Here is a 23,410-nt window from a genome sequence, read left to right as displayed (position 1 = left end):
CAGGGTTTCCTTTGTTCGATGTACTCATTCATGGTTGACTCCAGCAAGTAGGCATATTTTCCTTTGGACTTCCGTACTCGAGCTACCCCTTCTGCTGTAGTCCTCACAAACACAGATGGCTCTGCACTTTTCATATAGGTCCACATTTTATCAAATACTGCAATTTTAGATCTCTGTGGAGACAATATGAAGCCTAATTAACTAACCTTTATGTGGACAGCAAAAGCACACCTGGGAAAATATGATTATGTCATATTGGTTTTTTTAGACAAGTTTATTATCCAGCGTAGAAAGACAGCAGCACCTACGTTCTCTTTTTCTATTAATGTTATGCTGTCACAATTTTTTTGGTATTTTTTACATATATGTTAAAGATTTGGAACAAACAATGCTACTTCCGCTTTATGAGAGGTGTGCCAGATTAAATGGTAAGGTCTTTGTTCAAACTTCAACAAAATGTTATTCAGGATTTCCCACTCAAACAAGATGATCTTTCCTGCACCTCTGCCGCTGTGCATTATGCAAACAAGAGGTGAGCTGAAGTGTGTCAATGGCACTAGAAAACTTCAGATTGCTCCACAGAGGAAACTAAAATTGCTGTGAAAGCCAAAGGGAACATTAATAGTGAGGCACCTGGTTCAAGGTTGTTCTAACACTCCACATGCCTCTCCAACTCAACTCAACAGGTCAGGGTTTTCCTTCAGAAAGATTTTTACCTGAAGTGTGTTTCTGTTGCTTTAACCAATTGGTAGTTATAACTATAATTGGCAGTTTTAACTACCAACTGATTGCTATTTTTTTAACCTGGAAAAAAATAGAGGAAAACAGTTTGCCACCTAGATACCACCAGAAAGGAAACAATGCTATCAAAGAAACAGCAGGTACAACAGGACATATGACAAGTCAAGTTCAGACATTACTGATATTATTTTATGCGCTAATATACCAAATCTATACTACGATAAAATGTATTAGATCAACTTCTCAACTAAAACCACTTTATAACATACACTTCAAAACTGCAGTTCTGCTCTAACATCTATAATGACACCATTTTAATTATGACTGAATGAAGTATAAAAGCATCAGTAACACCACCAGTAATTTCCCATGCCTTCACTGTTCTTCTGGTACAGCATTAGCATTTTCCCAGACTTACCCTGATCTTCATATCCAGAAATGTAGTCTAGGAAGATTCTGAGGCTCAGATTTCTCCATGGTCTCTGTATGTCTATTCGTATAAAAGGTTCTGGCAGTACCAAGAACCACTAAAAGCCCTCTAACATCCAAATAATCTAAACATTACCAGAATCTACATATACATTGGCACAGTTGGCTTTTTGCAAGTTCTCTTGCAGACCAATTGTTGCATGTTTTGGTCTGTTGCTCTATACATACTCAGCACACTCATATATACCAAAAGACTTGGATATACTCAGCACAACAGAATGACAGAAAAATAACTGTGTGCTGAAGGCACAGTGAGATTCTCAGATTCTTGGAACATCTTGGAATCATATTGCATATGTGCTGCTTTTTTCCCCACCCAAAGGTCCCCAGACATATGACCCTAAAAACTAGAAGAATCCAACAAATTTATTGCACCATTTTTGATGAGGCAGTTCACAAAGTAAACCATCACTGTGTACTATCAGCTGGGCAGCTGAGCAGGAAAAGGAACAGGTTTCCCAGAGGGTCAATTGTTAAGAAGAAACCTCCCACTAGATGGCTCACAGGGTCCTTGCTGTATGGATGAAGGCAGGAATATCTGACCCAGCAATCATGAAAATGAAAATCTGTAAGAACATCACCAGGTAATGACACTCAGGGCTGGCCATGACCCTGCAGTCCTCTGCAGCCAGGAACACTGAAAAGCTATACTCTGGAATTCAGACAGTTCCAAGTCTGGATCCCTACCTAGTCCTTGGCTTTGCCTAGATTCCTAAAAAATAAGAGCAGCAAGCACTCTCTAGAGAATATGGGTGAATTCTAGATTTTTTTATATTGCTATACAATAGCAATATAAAAAAAATTAGTAATACAATGTTTTTTCAGAAGTGTGCCATTTTACATCCTTCATTATTTTCAGAATTTGTCTTTATTTGCAAGGCAGAGCTGTAGAATATGCCAGTGTTAAGAAGCCATCTAGCATTCTATGTACACACGGGATGCCCTGTGTGCAAGCTGGGCTTCAACACTTGTTATCATGCACTACAAATTACAGAACCATTCTAGACTGCCATAGTGACTACAAGAATGCAAGAGGGTGGAAATGACCTGCATTGCTCTTAATTACTGTGGCTGATTGCTACTGCAAGGTGACACTCAGTGTATGCATGAGATGTTAGCAGCTAATTATAATTTTGGTATTGCAATCAACACCAACGTGGCAGTACAAGACCCTAATGCTCACAATGAACATTTTCTGTCCCGTTACTAATGACTTCTACAGCAATACACTGATACAAATATGTCCCAGGAACTGATGCCTTTTTTAAAAAGTGTCATGCTACCACTGGGTATTTTGACTATGAAAACAATATCAACAACACTATAAAATTCATTAAATAAACTTTAAAAATCCTAAGTATATCATTAACATAGATTAATAAATATTAATAATTATTCCACACATAATTACAATATATTGGGATAAATGTATTATTATATCTAAAATTTATTTTAGTATTATTATTACACAGTACACATCCAATTCCTATGTAGAATACTACCTTCATTAAGAAACTAATTAGGAAATTAATTTAAGCAGAGCTTTATCAACTTTATTTTGTGGGTCATCAGATAACTTTTCTTATTTAACATTTGAAGACCTATTATGCTTAAAACTGGGGTGCTGTAATTAGTATGTCTTTGACAGAAATAGCTCCTCATACTACCAACATTCTACTAGGTGATGATCTTGTACTGTGGGAGAAGGTCTCCAATTCTCAAATATGATTTGTAAAACCATCTTGTTGACCTTCCACACTGAACAAAAGTCATAATGCCACCAGTAGCCAGAAAGTGTAATGAAAGCCAAAACTTTTAAATTTAGTAAGTAAATCAAATATTAATAGGTCCAAAAAAAAAAAAAAAACCAACCACAGAAAAGAACAGAGCTATTTTTCTAATTTAATTAGCTGAAGATTTAAGTACTTTAAAACACCGTGTTTATACTGAGTGAATACTTACAGTAAATTCAAATAAATATAAGTTCTAAATTTTGTAAGTCATGTATATATTTATTCAGTAATGGTAAAAATTAGTTACACCTTCTTAAGATGAAGTTTTATGGCATTTCAGTTGCCTTTACTTAATTGAGCTACCAAAAATATCTGTAATATATTAGGTCTTACTAATAAAAAATCTAAAACATTCTACTTCATGAATTAATTCCTCAAAAGTTCACTTACAAAAATTTTCTCCAGAAATGTGCAGGACAATGACCTTATATAATCATCATATTCTCCATGTGATTTAGGGAGTTAAGTGACCAAGGCTGTTCTAACAAAGGTGTGTTCCCAAATAATTTAACTTCCATTAAAATAACTGCTGAGATGACTCCTCCTTTGAGACTTACTAATTTCAGTTTCCTCAGAATTGAAATTCCTCCCCATCATTCAGCATAAAATCAAAGCAGATCACCTCAATGTCATTTGTTTCAAAACTCCGATAAATGTCACAAAAAACTAATTTCTACAATTCTGAAAAAGAGCTCATTGCACCCATATTGGGAGAGGGGGAATGAACTAAATCCCAAAACACAAAAGTGCTTTCTCAAGCTGTCACAAACCTGTGGAGAGCTGCAAATGCTGCTCTTGGGGTCTAGTACCATAAACATCCTGCCTGGACTGAGGAATGAAAAGTCATTCAAACTACTGCTCTTGGTGTAAATACTGGGCAGCATGCACAGCTTCAGATGACATTTTAAAGTGAAAACATTACAGGACAGAAATGACTAGGATTAGTAGGAAAGGAAATTGAGATGTCACAACATGGACTATGGAAAAATTATTTATTTATTTATTATATATGAGAAGTAGAAAATTCTGATCACTAGAATTATAGAAATGAAACTTCCTAGTTCAAAAGCATTATCCAGCAATTTGGGAGCAATAAGAAAATCTGCATAAAATTGGAAACCATCAGTTGGCAAAAAAACAAAAGAAACACAGATCTGACACTATGATCAAAATGGTTACCAGAAAACAGTGTGATAGAATTGGGAGAAAATTATTTCTGGAAAAGATAAAGAAATAATAATGCCTTTCTAAAAAGCAAACTAAGATCTTGGATGGCAAACAACGTACATTTCTGCTCCTTCAGGATTAATACATCAGGAAAGTAAACACTGAGAAGAAAAAATCTATATAATAATTATAAAATGCTGTAAAAATTGAGAATAAACTAGTTATAAATACATATATTCTAGAAAATAAAAAATGTTTCTAACCATAGCAAGTGTAATGTGGAAAGAGAGAAAAAAAAAAAAAACAAACCTGAAAAATAACAAGAAGAGATGCTTTGAGGGAAAAAAGTACTGATTACTGCATTCTTTCTTTTAAAAATAACTTTCAAAATGGCCTAAATAAATTCTTTTGTGTTCTGCAAGGGCCTCAAAAAACAAGAGACAAGTGAAAATTAGTCACGAACCCTGTCTATCACAGAAAAGTACAAGCATATCTTCAGTAATGTGCTATTGGGTGCAAACTCAGTGCTCAGATCTGACTCTCCTCACTATTTTAGCTATGGATCTTTTCCTCCTGTCAAACTAAAGAGCCAAACCCAAACTCTCCAGCCCCATCTGCTTTGCAGATCCATGAAGTACCAGTCCTACACCCTCTCTGCGTCTTCAGGTGTCAACCAGTCTATGGTAAATGTTACAGGATATTTCAAGGCTGAGTCTTTCAACTCCTTCACCTCTTAGAGGCTTCCATGGAGCCAGTCGAAATGAAAATCTGCAAAAATACATTCTATAATTTTTCTACTTCTCACACTTCAAAAATTGAGGCTGAGATATGATTCATAGTTTTTTACTTCAATTTAAGAAAAAACAAAAAAAAAAACCATGTTTCTTCTCTTCTCACTAGAAACTTCCTGTGGTTTTGGTTTTTTATTCTTTTAGAAATTTCAGTATGCTTTTTTTTTTTTGCATCCCCTCTTGTAATGCAATTGTTAACATAAATCTTTTTACAAATTAAAAAATATTCAAAAATGCATATGAAAGTAGAGGCACTGGACTTTGTTGAAGATACTCGGAAAAGACACTGCTATTTTCCTTTAGGAAAAATTTTCTTTGCCTCCCAACAGACAGCACTTTTGCAGGAGAAATGACTCAAGAGGTCCTGCCAGCTCTTATGGTTGTTTCTGGCCTTCCACTATGTGAGAGGAGTTCTCTACAAGATTATAAGGATTGTCATCCTTCCAGCATGTTTCTAATGCCCACCTTTTCATTCTGTAACTCTTGCCTGTTCAGCAAGAATAAGCAACTCTTGAACAGTCTTCTCAGCGAAAGGTAAAGTATACTTCTTTGTTATGGAGCAGTTCTGCTGCTTTCATTTTGGCAGAGGATCTATTCTTAAAGGCCACCAAAACAGTTACAATGAAACAGATTGGTCTGTCCATGTCACACTGCTGGTTGAAAAATAGCTACATATGAAGATGCTTTAAATAAAAACTAATGCAGAGAGACAGTAAATTAATCTAGTTATTGCTCTGCACTTTTTTTTTTTTTTTTGAGATGTTTTATGACCTTACTTATAGGACTAGTTACAATTCATCTTCTGGAATGGAAAAAGAGGTAGGATGATTGATTTCATTTGTCTACCCAATTTGTGCATATCTTTAATGAACAGAGCTAGGCATATAGCAAAAATATGACTGAACCGTAAAAATAATTAACTTTTGTTCTCGTTGTGTCATTTTGGTATTAATTTTCATTATGCCTTCAAGCAGGTGAAAAGCACAGAAATGTTCCAGTGAATGCTTGTGTACTTACTTGGATTCTTTCTTCCAGTACCGTAGCCCATGAAAGTAAGCGAGGCAACTTCAGGAGTTAACACACACAGACAGTGCTTTAAGATCTGCTTCTGCAGGGGCAGGTGAGCAGAAAACTGTCTTGTTGGGTTAGTGACTTCTCTCCCCTTCCAAGTTCAGCTCTGTGCCCTGGCTAATGCACGCACCAACTGGGAAATCACTGAAGACAAGGACAGTGTGTGACTGTGGACAGTGCCACCAGGACGCACCAGAGCAACAACGTTGCACTGCCCACCATTTACCTCTCCATCAAGCAGTACCTGTGTCCCAGCAACCAGAGAGATGATGATGCACCTGCACAAGAACAACTGAAAGGACTCCTGAGTCTTCCCAGTGCTGCTTGCAGACTTGCATTCTCACCACTACGATCCACTACTGATTTGAGAAAAATGATGCATTTTGGGGAAACCATGGCCACACACGCTTCGTTGTTTTGCCCATAACCCAAAAGAAAATGCAAAAGCAATGCAATATATACCTTCGTTTAGCTTTCAATTGCACTAAGAACTCTACAAGTACTATCTATAAAGTAGAAGCTTTAGCAAATATCAGAACTGGTAAATATCCCAACTCAGTGGAACAGAGCTCTTTAGACTTGGATCATACTTGTGATTCTGCTAGTGCCAACTCTGAGATCTCCTGAGGAAAGCTACTACACATTCTAGTATTTACAGAGACAGATGTGCCATTAAAGAAAAAATTCTGTCCTCTGTAGATTTATAGCTATAAAATTATCTCTAAGATTATTACTAACAAGTAATAGTATCTTGCTGGTGTTTGTGTCAATACTTTTTATTTGTCACTTTTTTTTCTTTTATAAATATTTAAAAATCCATTATTTTTGTACTGGTATTTCCTATATAGGATTTATCAAGCTTCTGCTTCTCATCTTAAAGCAGCACTAGAAACCCTAGAGCACAGTGCTTTTTTGTTCCTTTTCCTCAGTTATGTTTCTTGATGCAGTGCCAACTGATGCTTTACACAGTGCTGGCAAGAATATCTCCTACTGGTCCATGCTACCTTTAAAGATAGGGAGCCTACCTAAATTGGGGTAAAGTGCAAAGGCAACACATCTTTTTCTCATGAATGCCAATCATGTTATCCCCAAGTGGTATGGACTAGCTTGCATGCCTGCTGTCTGCTGGATATGTGATGAGCAGTCACAGGAGCTAGAAAAAGGCTTGATCTCACCTCTTTCCTTAACATTGCCTACCTTGATATTCAGACGAGGATTTTTCCTCTTCTGAATATAAAAGCTAACTTTTGCCATCTAGGCAATTGCTGAGAGTTCCTTTTTGAGAAATACTGTGAAACATCTCTTCTTCGATTGTGTAATGTATGACCACAAAACGTGTTTTAATAGCAAAGATAAGTCAGTATACCGTTCTCATCCCTAGTACCCAACTAGCCTTTATCTTGTGCTGCCCCAGGAATTAGGGCTCTGCTAGGAAAGATTCAGTACACATTCCATCAATAGAAAACAAACTTGTAAATAACACCACTTCCTGAAAACAGACTGACTGAAAAACCCCATATGCTTTTTTAATTTCTGAGAGTGACAGAGAAGTCAGACCATTTTAGCTTGCTGCTAAAAATATTCTCAAGTTGTTTTCAGCTATTCAAAGAATTTGAGTGGTAATTTACGGTCATATAAAAATCACACATCCAGTCCAATCTGGTCAGAATACAGATATACTGTGGGTGAAATTTTAGTCTCCTTAGTGCTAGAGATTCCTTTCACATTGTCTTCAGCAGAGCATATCATTCTCAGAACTTGAGCTTCAGGCCTCTTAAGAAAGAAATTCTGACTGTTGTTATTTCTTCAAAAGTAACTGGACAAGTTTAAGGGATTTTTAGCAAATAGTACATAGATGCACCAGGCTGAGAAGTTGTTTTGCACATAATGTAGCAAATTGTGATAGAAATTGCTGAGTAGAAATTTCCAGAGATCATTAGAGTTTTGTTTGTGCAGAGTCAGAGATAACTTAACCAAGAAGATAACCAGAGATAACTTAACCAAGAAGAATATGCCCTCACAAAACCTCTACCTAATTTTTAAAAAAGTAAGCTTTTAATGTTCAAGCAATCACCAGGAACACTAGCTGTATAAAAGTGGAAATATATATATATGTGCTAGGAGTACAACTGGATACTAATGCATGTACATACAAATATTTTTTGTTTAAAAAAGAAACACTTAAAAATCTCTAAGACAAACTATTCAGAAGACGTGACCTACTGGTAATTCACATTCAATCCCAAGTAAAGCCATATTCTAAAAGGTTTAGGTTCACAAAACCAGAAACATACCTGTATACTTCTAAATGCTTCTAAATACTCTTAGCACAAACACAATCTCATTTTTACCAGCTTGTACACCTGATTTTAGTTTTGGTTTAGCCAATAGGAATGCAATCAGCAGCAGGTATTATTACTGAACCTATCTTCAGAATCAGAAAATTTCTACAGTTGAGACAAGTATGATTCCTATTTAGTCCATTACCAGTTAAGTATGCATTACAGGATCCAGTGAAAACCATAATCTAGCAGTTACTGCTCTAATTATACAGTATATAAAAAATATCTGTGAGAACCTGTTTCATGTCATTTTCATGTCTGTGTATTCTTGAAATGTAAATGAATTATTTATAACTATTTTAAAATATATTTTGTTAAATGTAACATCATGCACTAAAACCCACGAAAACAGAAGTTTCTTTCTATTTTGGTACTTCAGATGCACTTTCTTCGTAGAGTGAGAGACACACAGAGCACACAGACAAGGCAAGGCTGTTCTGGGGTTTTTTGTCAGCAGTCTTAGTCTCTCACTCATTTGCTGGATGGATTTCACCAGTCTAGCTGATGTCTCAAGGGCAGCCTAAGACTCACACACTGGAAGTTTCATGTATTTTTAAAACTGCAATACCCAGAGGTAGAGGGTGAGGACCGACAGGCTTCCAAGGCATTAGTGTAATGCAAAGTAAGAACTGTTTTCTATATATAGAAGCAGGCATGTATATTCTACAGCAGCCAGAAGGATTATATCCCATTCCCCATTGGCAAGCTTGAAAAATCATGTAGAATACTTATTAAGACATGAATATACACCTTTCCCATGCTCTTATTCACTGTATGGGTACCTAAAATATAGCAGAGCTATTAAACAGATGAATGACAACAACTTCCTTCTTCAAACATACCTTGTTTTTCACTGTATAGTGGAGTATTTTTTTAGGTAATTTTGCTTTGCATATTCATATCAAGACCCTTATATTTGTATATAAAAAATAAAATGTAGTAATTACAAATAAACAGGAACACTTATATTTGTGAGTTGAGCTGTGTAAATCCCACTTTCATAGCAATCTTTTAATAAAGCCAAGAGAAAACACATTTACATGAGTGAAGACCTACTTAAAACAATAAAAAAAAAAAAAAATCTAAAAAGTAGAGATTCTTACCCTAAAAAACTCTTTAGTGGAGCCAGAATCTAATGTCCCATAAGCAATTTCTGTTTGCTTGGAAAGATCCTCAGCACTTTCAATGGGAGACACCATCCTCTCAACCGTCAGGAAGGCAGCTAAGTTAGCCGTGTAGGAGGAGATGATGATGAGGGTAAAGAACCACCACACACCTCCAACAATGCGCCCCGACAGGGATCTAGTAACAAGTATGACATGGATTTGTAAAGTGAAATGGAAATCCCAGAAAAGGAACAGGTTATCAGTTTTATGCAAATGGTGCAGTATAACACAGGGAAGCATTTCAGGCTATCTCAGAGTCCAGCTCTGCATATGCATCAGATGGGAAATCAAGGCATTCTCCACTGGATCTCCTGGGACTCTGCTGAAATCAGGACTCCAGAGTTTACTTTGGCAAGAACTTAGTGATCCAGTTCTTCAAAGTTTTGACAACCCTTGAAGGAAACTGCTTCCATCATAATGTGCTATATTTAACACAAATTTTTTGTTCCCTCTGAAGTGATTTTGTGTGACATTATGATGAGGATCAAACAAAATCAGCAGATAAACCAGTATGCACTTTAAAATCAAGGGCCTTGATTGTTTTCCTAAGACATTCAGACAAAGACTGATTTCCACATAACAATGGCTTATGCTGCTGTGCACAATCTGTACTGAGAAACAAAAAGCATTACTTGTAGGAAAAGCTTGCCCAGGGAATATCTATAGGCTAAGAAGTGCACACGACTTTTGAAAGATACAGGCATTCAACAAACTGAGGACTGGACATGAAACAATCAGTGATAATACAGAAAAATGGTGAAGAAAGTGTATTTTTAAAAATAATAATAATCTGATGTTTATAACAGCAGCAGGTGGACTCTTATGGATCTGTGTTTTGCATCTCCTGCTCAAGAAGAAAGAAGAAAAGAGAACTCAAGAAAATATGCAAAACAGCGTAAAACACACATCTCAACTCAGCAATTTTCAAGAATAGAAAACTAATATAAGAGAAATATTGATATTACATTATTGTTAAACTTGGGGTTTTTTTTCCTGATCCTTTAAAGTCTGAAATTAATTACCACTTTGTTTCCAAACAAGACATTATAGGAAGAAGTAGATAATCTTTGGAGATATGCTCAATTATTTGGCAGAAATATGCATGTAGTTGAAAGTCTAGTACTAGGGCACTGCAGTAGCTTAGGAAAGTCTTGGTGTGTCTCCTCTCTTTATTAAGTAAACAAATTAGGAATTGCTCACCCAGCCTACTGTACTGTGAATGAGAACACAAACTAATTCTGACATAGAAAATATATAGATATAACTGTATATAGATAATGTACATTTAAAAATTATAGTTATGCAAAGTGAATTGACCAGTCTAGGAACAAAATTAAATAGAACCAATTCTGGACAAATATTTTTTTTCCAATTGCTACCACACAAAATCTCTGTCATAATTCTGACATTAAAAGTTTTATTCCATGTTACAACAGACTCACTAATTCAGTCTACTACATGAAAAGCAAGTCAGAGAAGGCCCAACATATGTTATTCAAAGGACCACAGGAAAAAAAAAAAATAAATTTCAAGCTCAATCTGAAGTGAGCTATATTCTGCAAAAATGCTTTCTGTCACCTTTGAAAAAACACCACATACTTAAAATTGAGGTAACTGGAAGATAAAGTATTTCTACAAGTGAAATATTGAGATATATATATATATTCAATATATATTATACTGGGTATTTGCAAAGTAAAATATGTCAATGTATATTTAATAACTGCCAGTTTTATGGCACTTTGTATTGTATTGATGACACCCTCTGTAAATGACAAAAACTTACAAATGTCCATGATCTGTGAGCAAGGTTGCCACTGACTTTGTGAAAAAAGAATAAGCTCAACACCAATGCAAAAATTATGCTCCCACATGGCATTTTACAAGTAAAATTATTTGGGGTGTCACTTTTATTCAAAACTTCCCCAGGCAGTCTGTCACAGTTAAATGAGTAGTTCCTTTTAAATGTACATTTTGAAAAGTTTCTAAAATGTGCTAGCATGAACCCATACTATAGAAACTCCTAATTTACTAGACCTTTAAGTACTAAAATAAAAATTTCTGTGTAAAAATTACATAAATTTGTGCACCATATTTTGTACTTAGAAAGGTATCATCTGGAAGAATGGAGAGCACACTCACCTCTCAGAAAAGATGAGGAAAACTTTGCTCTAAGTTCTAATTATCACATAGTATATTATTTTATATTATTTATATTATCTTTTGTTCCACTACTACCTACGAGGCAACATTGAGACTGCTACTACAGACCATTTCCAGGTGGTCCAGTCTTACTCAGCACTACCTTCTATTCCAGAGCCAGGGAAACCTAGTAACCTGTCTCCTCTAAAAGTCTTAGAGCACTTGTCATTTTTATTAGAGAAATGAGTGCAGTAATGCAAAATTAACTTCAGAAAGGTATTTTGTTCATGCCTGAAGACAGTTCTTTTTATATTTAATATGATTCATCTGCAGGCAGTTCAAATTCCATAGTGAAATGTTTTGGTGCAAAACCAGAAACAGGAAGTGTATTTCAGCCCTTTTCTATTTTTATAATAAACAGATAATATACAAACTAACCACCTTCCTCAAAATTATTGTTTCAATGAAATAAAAGTTAAATACTTCACTGAAACTAAATATCATATATCCAAAATTGTTTCATGCACCTTTTATGATGAACATTTTCTATCAGTATTCTTGCACTACCTTTCATAATCCATTAAACCATATAAAACAATCATTGTGCTTTCATAGATAGTAAAATAATAATGATAACAAGAAAAAGATCATAATTCTACTACAGAAAAAAAAAAATTGTACTAATACGTGACTTAGCAGGCAACTCCAACTTTGAAGTGTGTAATTAATACAAAAACCCCACAAGAGTGAAATTTACACAACTTCTCATCACCTGCAGCCATTTACCCTCTTCCCTGATTTGTCTCTTGTACACAATTCTTGCTGGGTTATGTGCCAAATGCATTGCATCTTTCACCATAAAGGCTGGCATCTCCCACTGTGATACAGCAGCCTTTACAGAGAATTGCTCAAGTTCTCACACAATAAATGCTGTAATTTCTGTGGTAGAACAACTTGAAAACCTGCTGTCGCCTTTCGGGATGCATGACTCAATATCTAAGAAATGCTCCCTTGGTTTGGTTTATTTTGACCACTAACCACTAGTTAATTCCTTCTAGACCCACTAGAACTTGACCTGTTCCCTGTCTTACTTCAGGATGTTTATAAGAAAGGTAATTATAATAAGCAGTTTTAACTAGGTCCTCTGGTTTGATTTCCTTAAACCTGGCTGCCCTATTTAAATTGTTGCTGTATTTCCTTCAAGCAGCAAGCAGCTATTTACCTACCTACTCACCATTTCGCTGAATCAAGGCTAGAACCACTTGTGACTTGTGCACAGGCAAAATAGAATATTTAATGAACTGCAAAGGAATTAACTTAAGTGTTTTACAGTTGTCCCTAATAAAGTAGAAGAAAATCCATGAGGAATTAAGCACTTATAAACTGGACCTTCAGATTCATTTTCATCATTTCCTTTGTGACTTTTCTAAAACTAGGCCATGGAAAAAGTGTTTTGCAAGTATCCACATGAAATTAGAGCCATCACAGGACTTTAACTTCAGTTCAAGGCTCTCTTGGGGAATAAGAGGGTGTTAATAACCATGTTATGATATGCAGTGAGATTTAGTGGGAAAGTGCTGCCTCTGTAGATCGTGACTAGTATGTAATCCTTTTTTCCCATTACAGTTGTGGTGAACCATATGCACTGTCAACTGTAAAATGGGAATATGCAGCAAAAACACGGTACCCCTCCAAGAAGGCATGGAATGATGTGAACCTTATGCATTTTACAGTCTCTGCATGGTGTATATAACTTCACTTGGCAGATTTATGATCGACATTAAGGCAAAGTCGATCAACTACATCCTGACCCTATGTCACAGACAAGTGCTTTCACTTCAAGGACTTCTGTGACTCTAGGGAGGGAAAAATCACTGCAATTAAGTTCTCTCCAAGAATGAAAATATATGCACCACGAACCTCTTCTGGCTGAGATGGCTGAGACCAAAAATGCACAAAGTCGAAATGAGTGAGTAACCAACCTTGGCGAAATATCGCATCCTTGCTGCATAAAGGCACCCAGGGAAAACCAGAGACTATTAAATATCCCAAATTCATTAGTTGATTCATTAGTTTGCGTTTCTCTTCCATCTTCAAATTCCTCAGTGTGCCACTCGTATGGGCTAAATCTGCTGACCAGGAATAAAACTACACTGACCCCAATGTAGGCAAAAACAATGCACATCCAGATTTCATATGCTAACGGATCAAGAAATGAAAACACTCCTGGCTTGGACTTCTGAGGCTTCTTGATCATTATGGATATCCCCAGGCTCATAAAGGGCTTTGAGAAGTCAATCACCTCTTCTCTCACCAGTGTTATAGTTAATGGAGCGATTGCAATATCGGCTTTCTGTAAAGGAAGAAAAAAAGCAAATAATAGCTAATGCAATGAACAGAGCGAAAAATGGTTTAGTTTCTATGGCATTTCACAAATAGAAAATAGGACAGCCGAGACATTTGTTTCACCGAGAACATCCTGTGGAGAATTTCAGAAATTTTTAGTTGAACTCGTACTGAAATACATAGAGCCATATGGTTGGTGCATTCCAAGCTTTTGTTTTTACATATGCCCTTTTAACAGGATATGCCATTTAAAAGTTTAGCAAAGTACTTCGCTTTTCACCTGGCGAGAAGGATGAAATATGCATTCACGTTCTCCCAACTTTATTTGCATTTGAAATGTAATTTAATGTTTTATTCTCAAAGTTTTTCATGCCATTAAAAGTTATTAATTACTGAAAAATTAATTAGGCAACTTTCCTACACTCTACAGGGAAAATGAAACCAAATCCCACTCCTTCCATTAGTCATCTTTAATAGCTTTATTATAGAAAATTTTCTTACCCCATAAACAAGTTCTCCAACCATCCCATTCCAGATTTTCGTGTCTGCATCCCTTGCCCCATACTTGCCATCCCCAACAATTGTGAGCTTATATTTGAATCCACAGTGCTTAGCAATTTCTGTAGCTAAGTCCACACAATAGCCCTCATATCGATCATTTCCTTCAAGCATTTCGTGATTTTTCTTCATCATGACATATGGGGACTCCTGCACAGAAAGAACTTGCCTTAGCTACTTGGCAGAGACAGGTGCATCTGTTGTACACTTCACAGACTGGTATGTTCCCTTTTACACGTGAAAGAAGAGAGCCAATACCATCTGAATCATACATGCTGTGTACACGTTAGTTGTTAGTTATGAGTGGCACGTGTCTTTAACACATTAAAAAGCTGCATTCTCCAGAGTCATACATGAATGACAGTACTTACAGGCACAGTGATTCCCAGAAGTATGTTAATAATGACCATGAATGTTAACAGGAGTTATGCATTCAGAGAAGAAAGAGTAAATTCCAAAATCAGTTTCTTTCTCTCATACAGTTTGGATGGAAGAAGGCAAATTATTTAGTTGCTTTTGTTGCTGTCTTACACAAGAAAATTATTTTCTATTTCACAACCACATCTCTCTCTGAGAAAACACGAGGTTCTCAAGGCTATATTTTTATTAAATTGTGATACAAACAATAGGTAAGATATCTATAACTATGCACTAAAGTTCTATCATCGGCAAAATTGGTGATGAATCATAAGTTGGATTAATGTATTTCCTCTTTGCACAGTTGCTATGGGACTGTTCTTGCATCCAGAGAAATTCCTATGCTAACCTATGGGTTGTTCAATCTGATAAACAAGCTGTGTAATTTACAGAAAAATGCTCTTTTATAATAATATATAATTTAATTTTCTAAACAACCAGAATACAATATTTAACGTTTAATTTTACACTTTACCAATCCATAGCAGTTACAATCTTGAAGCCTAAGAACCAGTCTCTTTCCTGTTTGTCAAAATCTATTCTCTAAAATCTATTCTATAAATTCTCTGCCTCTCAGAAAGTTCCTCTTCTTTGAAAGAAGGTATTTAATTTCCATTTTCAGTTTTAAGAACCATAACTTTCTAGGATGTTCAAAGACCATTCATCCTCTACAAATCAAAACCGCATGCTGAATCCCATACATTACCCTAATTTCTAGATTTTATTATGCATCACAATAAGTAACAGCTCACAACCTCAAATAATAAAAAGACAGTACATTTAAACTAACATAATGTCGAGAAACAAATCATTGTTGGACAGACTGTCTTCTGACAAAATAGGAGGTTAATTACCAAAATAGTGGTGACAATAATAGTCTTATTCTCTAGTCCTGAAGATTCATTTCCAAGAGGGCCATCAAGAGGATTCACAACCATTTTGTCCACTTCACTCCAATATCCAATCTAAAGAGAGTGTATAGGATGCACAGACACTAGTGAATATGAACTTTTTTTTATTTGTGCTCATACAGAACTATTTCAGCTATGGATTTACCACTGTAAGCATTTCTATTTATGTAGTGAAAGACTACAAGAAACACTAAAAAGATCGAAGTAATGACATTTGTTTACATTACTTTTTCTAGAACAGGCATACCATTCTTATTCACATATTAACAGGTTTTAGCATAAACATCACACATTGTAAAATTTAAATACTCCAGATTAGCAAAACATGAGAAACTGTTTTTCCCTGAGAGATTTGAAATTAGAGCAGAAACACAAACACACTTATAAAAACATCACTAAAAAGCTGTACCCAGCTTTTGTCATTCAGAAGCATATTTTTCCAAACGCTGGCTCACATTTAGCAATTCAGATCAGAAAGAAAAAAGTTTAATCCACAAAACTGAAAGGAAAACACTTATGTAGTACTTACCAAATACAATAATTCATATTTGTTAGAAAGAAATATTACATATGTTTACTTCACTCTGCAAGACCACTGTAGAATACACCTATGAATAAATATTATGACAACTCGTGCTTTAATTAATGTTTCAGTACCTACCTTAACCCATTGCTTAGAATGGCAAAACCTTTAAAGATGCTATAAGACAATTCAAATTACCTTCCGAGGACCAGTACTTTTGAGCTCCATGACGTTTATTGTAAAATTGATTCTCTTTCCATTCTGATCAAACTTGATATTTCCTGTTAGCCCTTCCACCTGAACCTATAACAGATGAAAATGCAAGTGGTAGAAGAATTAAGTTTGTTTATTTTCAGAAAACGGGGGTTTTTATTTCCACAAATGATTATTGAAATTTCAAGAACATTAATGTAAGAGTCATTTTAATATGCAATATATATCTTAGCCAAGTTCCTGAGGACTTCACTTCCACATTATTCCCAGCAAGATCCAGACAGGTTTGGAGACTAGAAGATATTTTCAAGCATTAATAGAGAACTTCACACATGCACTCATCCCAGCATCCACTCCAGGGAAGCTACCTGTTTCAATGCCCTTTCTATCTCAACACCATGACCCCAGGGTACAGCTGGATTTGCAAGACAATCTCCAGCATTTCCTCTTCTGGAGATCTCAATCCTCTGTTTACGCAAATTACGGAAAGCTTCTGTCATCACTTGAACAGCATCATAGGTCAGAGCAGAGGTATACTGAAAAGAAGTGAAAATATTTAATTAAAAACCATCTTCAGCTTCACTGTACCTTCCAATGCACTTGGTGATCCATTAAACACTAGAAAGGACAGTAAGATATACTTGAAATCAATCCATTTTTTCTTTAGTTACCCTCTGAGGGGCATCTGTGAGAATTCATGAATATTCATCTAGTGCATGTATTTGTATATAGAGGCATTTAACTTTTCCCCATTAAATATAAAATCTCAGGGGTAGCTACTTTCACGTATGCAATATCTTATCAAAACCACAGAAAACAGTTTTGGGGCTGAGCTGCCTGGAACAAGTGGTGCTCCTCAAAAAGCAGTATAGGTGAGGAAGAGCCCCATGTTCCCAAACTGACATAATATAAGGAGCTTTAAAACTTCTGAGACATCAGAGAGGAATCCTGTGATCACATACATCAGAAACTGGGGCTAAATGGTCAAAAGCATTTATCTTCAGTGACTGGAAAATTTTACATCTCAGCTAACGAACTGAACTGAAACCACATGTGCACATATACTGAGGACTTTGTTGCATGGGCTTTTTGAGTGTGGAACACTGCAATTATGCCAAATATAAGAGCCATTTTTGGAAATATGGGCCAGAATATAACTACTTAGAGGCATATGAATGAATGGAATGATCCCTGAGAAGGCTATTAGATGCTGAAAATATATAAATTGTAAAGTGGAGAGAAATGATGTATTAGCTCTTTGCTTCAATGGCTCAGGCTTTAATGAGAATTTTAATTAGTTAGCTCAAGTCATGCAGAAGGCTCTTGTAATTGTAACGAAAGCAAGCTCCTGAATTGAGATTAATTTTTGTATGCAACTGTCAGACCTTAGAAAAGGAATAAAAGGAAAGTAGAACTCTTTTTTAAAGATCAGTAAGCTCAGTGATCGGTGTCAATCTTCTCAATAAAGTTTTCTCAGTGACTTGTACAGAAATATTTAAAGGGATCAGAATAGCAGAAGAATGAAGTGAAAGACTGGCTGCAGTCACTACGACTTCCTCCTACTGGAGCAGCAGTGCTTAAATGGTGTACATGAATTTGGAGATGAGGAGAAGAAAGGACCCTGCCCAGCAGAACTTCTTTACACATTGCTCTTTGCAGTACAGAAACATACTGTGCCACACTGGTGTTCTGAGAAACTCTGGACACAGCACTGTCATCAAACATCGAAACATAGGGTAGCAGAGAGAATAAGAGCTTGGAACTGAGATGCAATAGTGCTATCTAATTCAGTTATTCTATGTTTGATTGGATCATTGAGACATATTTAGTGTATTATCTCAAGAATATTATTTCTATAGTATTTAATTACTGACCCAAATATTCATAGCTCAATCATACCATGAGGATTACGTAGAGCTTTGCCTATCAATCAGTATCTGTATGTGCATACGTGTCATCACACATATAATTTAGATTGAGACAGCTTTAATCTAAGGATCTCAAAATATTTTAAAAGCACTGTTGGAGATGCCATGAAAACAAGCAGGCTATGAATCATTTCTTACTGCTTTATTGTGCATACACTTTCAGCTCCTAATAACCTTCATGGGGCTCATTAACACTATCTACAGCTTCATAAATTGATGTAAAGTTGACAAACTAAACCAAAGTGAACTCATTACCATAAACAAGAAATGACAGACCAATAACCTGCTCACGCAGAGGTGTGTGTGTGTCTGCATAATAAATAAAATGGTTGTAAGTTGAAGGATGCATTAGCCCTGCCTTGATTCACGTTGTTTTCCTCGAGATTCATCCACATTCTGATCTTCATTATTAAAATAAATGGGAGCACTATTTGGAACTTTATTCTGTGGAAGTGGGATGGGGTCTTACATCTTACAGTTTTATGGCAGTGTAAATCTCCCAACATAATTTCAGTTCCTTTCAACTTTATATGATAAGATCAGCACTTTACTACAAAATGAAATAGGTGTTATACTAGAGTTCTCACAGAATCACTAGCATTAATTAAAACACGGCAAAGAATATGCAAAAAAAAATGTCCTGCATCTCACAATTTTAGAACTAGGATAATAAACTGATAGGATGAATTGCCTAAAGATTTTATGCCATTTGCTATGAAACATGGGTTTCATGAATGTCAAATAAAAATAATTTTATCTAAGTAGATGCCTTAATTGCCAAGCAGAGAAAACACAATGTCCCTGTAATTTTCTTCAGCTTAAATTTCTAACTTAACTTTCTACCTTCAACTTAAATGCTCTATAGACTGTAGTAAAATATGTAAGCTGCAATTGCAAAGATGAATTTTAAAAGTAAAGACAAAATAAAGTCATCCCAGACTAAGCAGAAGTTATTACATGTGCTGTCCAAGAAAAACTGGCAAGATGTTGCCTTTTGTAAATTCAGATGTTTTCCAGTAACTCAGGAGATACTGGAAACCCTTAGCTAAAAGGGCCAGGATTCTATTTTTTACATATCAGTAACTGAATCTTCTGAAATTGCAGAACACTACCCCAGAATAGAACAAGATTCTGTTATATGTATATTTCAAAGCTGTAATATATTATAAGAAAGGTAAGTTAGACCTGAATTTAACTCAATGACTGTCCACATGCTCATGACTGAGAGATATGATCAGACATCTAAAATAATTAAGAGAGTAAACTTAAGTGGTGGGAAAAAAAGGAAAAAAGTGAAGACATAAATGAAAAAAAAGGAAAAAAAAAGAAAAAAAGAAAATATTCTGAATCACAAGAAGCCAAATTCTTTTCCTCTTGGTTTGCATATCTGCAATGTCTAAATCTATCCTTGACAGATTAGGTTGAATTTGGGATATTTTTGTTTTTACAGTCAGAGAAGAGAAAAAGCATTCTAAGGTGTGATTTGTTTGACCAGTTAAACACCTTCTTGAAGATGAAATTAATTGTGCTTTAGATTTCACTCATTTATCTCCAGTGACTCCTGAGACTAGGGAGGAACCCAGGGTGATCACCTTAGGTGCAGATGCTTACACTGTAGACTCACTAGTAACAAACTAAAACCACTCAGACAGACTGTGAACAAGCCATTCATCCCTAATCCAACACAACAGAGAGAAAGACAAAGTAATGGGAGAATTTTGGCAGGACTCTACCAGCTCCATCAAAGAATGCAGTGCTGCTGTACAAGACACCAGGGAGACCTCAGCCAGAATGGCAGATCCAGCTGCAGCAGCGCTCAAGAAGGCAGAAATCAGTCTGCAACAGGCACAGATGGAGGCTCCTCACCATGTATGGGGGATGCTGCTGGAACACAGAAGGGACACTGCATCCCTAACAGAGGCTAAGAGAAAGGAGCCCTAAAATCTGATACAAATATTTTCCCTTGGAGAGCGGTAAAATTCTGAGAGAGGAAATACAGGAAATGTTCTTTGTTGCAAGAGCAGAAGGGTAGAATCAGTCTAAACACACTTCCACCACTTTCATGTTTAAACAATTTCAATATCAGCAAATATACAGAATAAACTGTAATAAAATCTCTCATCTGAATTTTCTGCATTTTTCCCTCAACAAAGTGCTTCTCTACTAGAATGCTACTATATACAACAAAAGCAGAAAGACTGATATAAACATTCCTACATCTTTATAAATTACATATAAAACATAGGTACATACATAGGTAAACACACAAGGAAAAAGAAATGAGGCCCAAAGTTACTTGTCAAGAACTAGTGAAGGAACTGGGCAACTGTCTCCTGCACTTCCAGTGTAGTCAAACTGATGCAACATCAGACAGACACCTATTTCTTAAAGGTCTTTAACGTAGCTGGGAGCTATTTTGAAACAGGCAGTATTACACACACCTGGAAAATGCTTGAAGGTGGTCTGACAGACAAGAGTGCTAACAGAAAATTACCTAAGTGATTGGAAATAGCTATTTCCTTCTGGAGCTCCTGGCACCTTGCATAGCATCCTGACAGGACATGGAACTGCAGAGCTACTTCCAATAGAAACAAGAGACATTGTCAAATCTTGTACAAATAAGTGTAATTGGAAGTGAAGATGGCCTTTGACTGTGCCCATAATCAGGCTTTGCTCTCACCTGTTTTGTGCAGGCATTAGCATGAATGGGGTGTGTACACAGCAGTGTGCTGAGCTGGTTGCTTTCAAACTGCAAATGGGCCCTGAGCACCCGAGCATCTTCACTACCTATGGCCATGTTTCAAATACTGCAATGTGAGAGAGAGGTCAGGGAGCCCAGAAAACACAGTGCATGGCTCTTCCTCTTTGTTAGGATGATGCTCTTGTGAAAATAGGCAGTCTTAGCAACAGACTTGCTTCCAGCTGAGAATAAGTGCATACATACACAAGATATTTGGAAATAATAATTGCAAAATTTTAATAACAATCCCAGTCCTGACTAAAAGGGGAAGAGAGATTAATAAAATGTAAAATTACCTGATCATTTAAAAAAATTTATTAGATTGATCTCAGGAAAGATGGGGTTAGAGACCAAGCCCTATATATCCTAATGAATACACTATCTTTATTACTTTTTTTTCCCCAAAGTTGTACAGTCACATCAACTTATACTTTGATAACAGCCTTTATTCAAAGACAACTGCAGTGCTCTGTGTGCACAGAAAACCTAAACAAAAAGGCATTTTTTGCTTTGAAGTGCCATACTGGCACGAGATGCAAGAAATACCTTAAGCATCCTGTCACTTTAGAAAAACTTGTGTTCAGCTCCAGAGCTGCTATGCAAAAATCTGCTGATTTTTTGACATGTTTATGTGTTTTAATTATCTCTTTGCTTGGTTTAGAAAGGCTGCTTTCTGAGCACACCCAGAACAGCTAGCCCAGTAGTAGGCACTTGCAAAACCCTAAATTCCTGGAAGTCTAACTTTTACTTGAAAGATATGCTCACAGCACATCCAGCAGAGACTGACAAGACTGGGGCACTGGAATTATCCTAATGCTCCCACTGTAGGATATTTATAGGAGACAGTGACCTTCTTTCACTCTTTTAAAAACTGAATATAGCAAAGATCACAAGATTTATAAAGCCCAAAGTGCTTGGCCTTTCTACCTATTTTATCTACTACTCTAATAGGAATGAGATTCCTGAACTGTAATTCCTCCCCCAAGATTGCTTCCAGTTAAGAACAATCTTCTCACTAGAGTCATCAGAGGTGCAAATTCAGCAGGAGAAAAAGAGTGCAGGTACCTACCTTTTTTTTAATCTGACATTGAGAATACAGGTTTTAAAGCACTTTGGTCTTTCCTCATAGTAAATGGAAACCATTTACTTGGATTTGAAATCAAAAAGCTTTACAGAAATAACGAAAATAATTATTTGGAATTGGAACCCACAGCATTTCACTTATAAAAGATGCTGCTATACTCTAACCATGCCACTGTCTATGGAAAATAGACATATTAACTAAATTAGTAAGGTTCTAGAATGATTTGTGTAAACTTACTTCTAACTTAGAATAAGCATGCAAAACAGCAATGCTACTAATGATAAAATCACCTTGAATTCACTGTAAAACACAAAGAATATACAACTTTTTAATTTTCACCATATAAATACACAAAAGCTTGTTCTTCAAGGCTAAGCCAGAACAAAATATGTCACTCTTCAAGGTAATAAAATTAAGCAGGATCCAGCAGCAAAACCTGAAGCCTTTGGTCACAGTAGTGAAAACAGGCCAAGCAGGAATATCTCACAGGATGAGAACAAAATGTACAAATAGAAAGGGAAAACAATTCTCTGAAAAAGATACACTCCAAAAAAAGGATTTGAAAGAATTAATGTGAATGTTTGAAGTGTTGAAGTGTGTGTGGAGTTCTTTGCCTTTTTCTTGTGAGTGTGGGTTTTGGCATTTTTTGGTGTTTGCTGTTTTGTTGGATATTTTGTTTGTTTGGTTTGATTTTGGATTTTATTTTTTTTTCCAGGAGAAGAGAGGGAGAAAAAAAAATCCAATCAGCAGTCTTTATCCTATATACTGTGTTGTTCTAAGAATTTTCAAAATATGCCATTTAAAATTAATAATAATAGTTCAAGTCTTAAATATAAAACAATAGGGGAAGAAAAAAGAAACACAAAAAACCCTAAAACAATTCCTAAACCACAATTCCCCATTTTCATTTTCACTCCTCATCTACCCTAATCAGCAGCAAGATACCTGTTGTATGAAGACAAACAGCTTCCTCCTGTTTGCCCCAATA

The 23,410-nt window shown here is 35.9% G+C and overlaps 1 protein-coding gene across 6 annotated transcripts in view; it reads right to left on the bottom strand.

The window, feature by feature from the left end:
- GRIA2 (glutamate ionotropic receptor AMPA type subunit 2) overlaps positions 1-23,410 on the bottom strand; it is an 88,664-nt gene that overhangs the window by 6,143 nt on the left and 59,111 nt on the right. For all 6 annotated transcript variants that reach the window (XR_009486222.1, XM_059844447.1, XM_059844449.1 and 3 more), the window contains exons 7-13: positions 17,039-17,206; positions 16,656-16,760; positions 15,878-15,988; positions 14,550-14,756; positions 13,685-14,055; positions 9,498-9,696; positions 1-173 (exon numbers count right to left, since the gene is read on the bottom strand). The exon at positions 1-173 is cut by the window's left edge and continues 75 nt beyond it. Coding sequence is in view for 5 of the 6 variants with exons in the window: in XM_059844447.1 (XP_059700430.1) it covers positions 1-173; positions 9,498-9,696; positions 13,685-14,055; positions 14,550-14,756; positions 15,878-15,988; positions 16,656-16,760; positions 17,039-17,206 (1,334 nt within the window). In the remaining variant the exon portion in view is untranslated. The remainder of the gene's footprint in view (positions 174-9,497; positions 9,697-13,684; positions 14,056-14,549; positions 14,757-15,877; positions 15,989-16,655; positions 16,761-17,038; positions 17,207-23,410) is intronic.

The sequence above is a fragment of the Haemorhous mexicanus genome, chromosome 4, assembly GCF_027477595.1.
Source record: "Haemorhous mexicanus isolate bHaeMex1 chromosome 4, bHaeMex1.pri, whole genome shotgun sequence".
Taxonomy (NCBI): domain Eukaryota; kingdom Metazoa; phylum Chordata; class Aves; order Passeriformes; family Fringillidae; genus Haemorhous; species Haemorhous mexicanus.
Note: the sequence above shows the minus strand (reverse complement) of the source record. Positions and strands in the feature narration are given on the sequence as shown.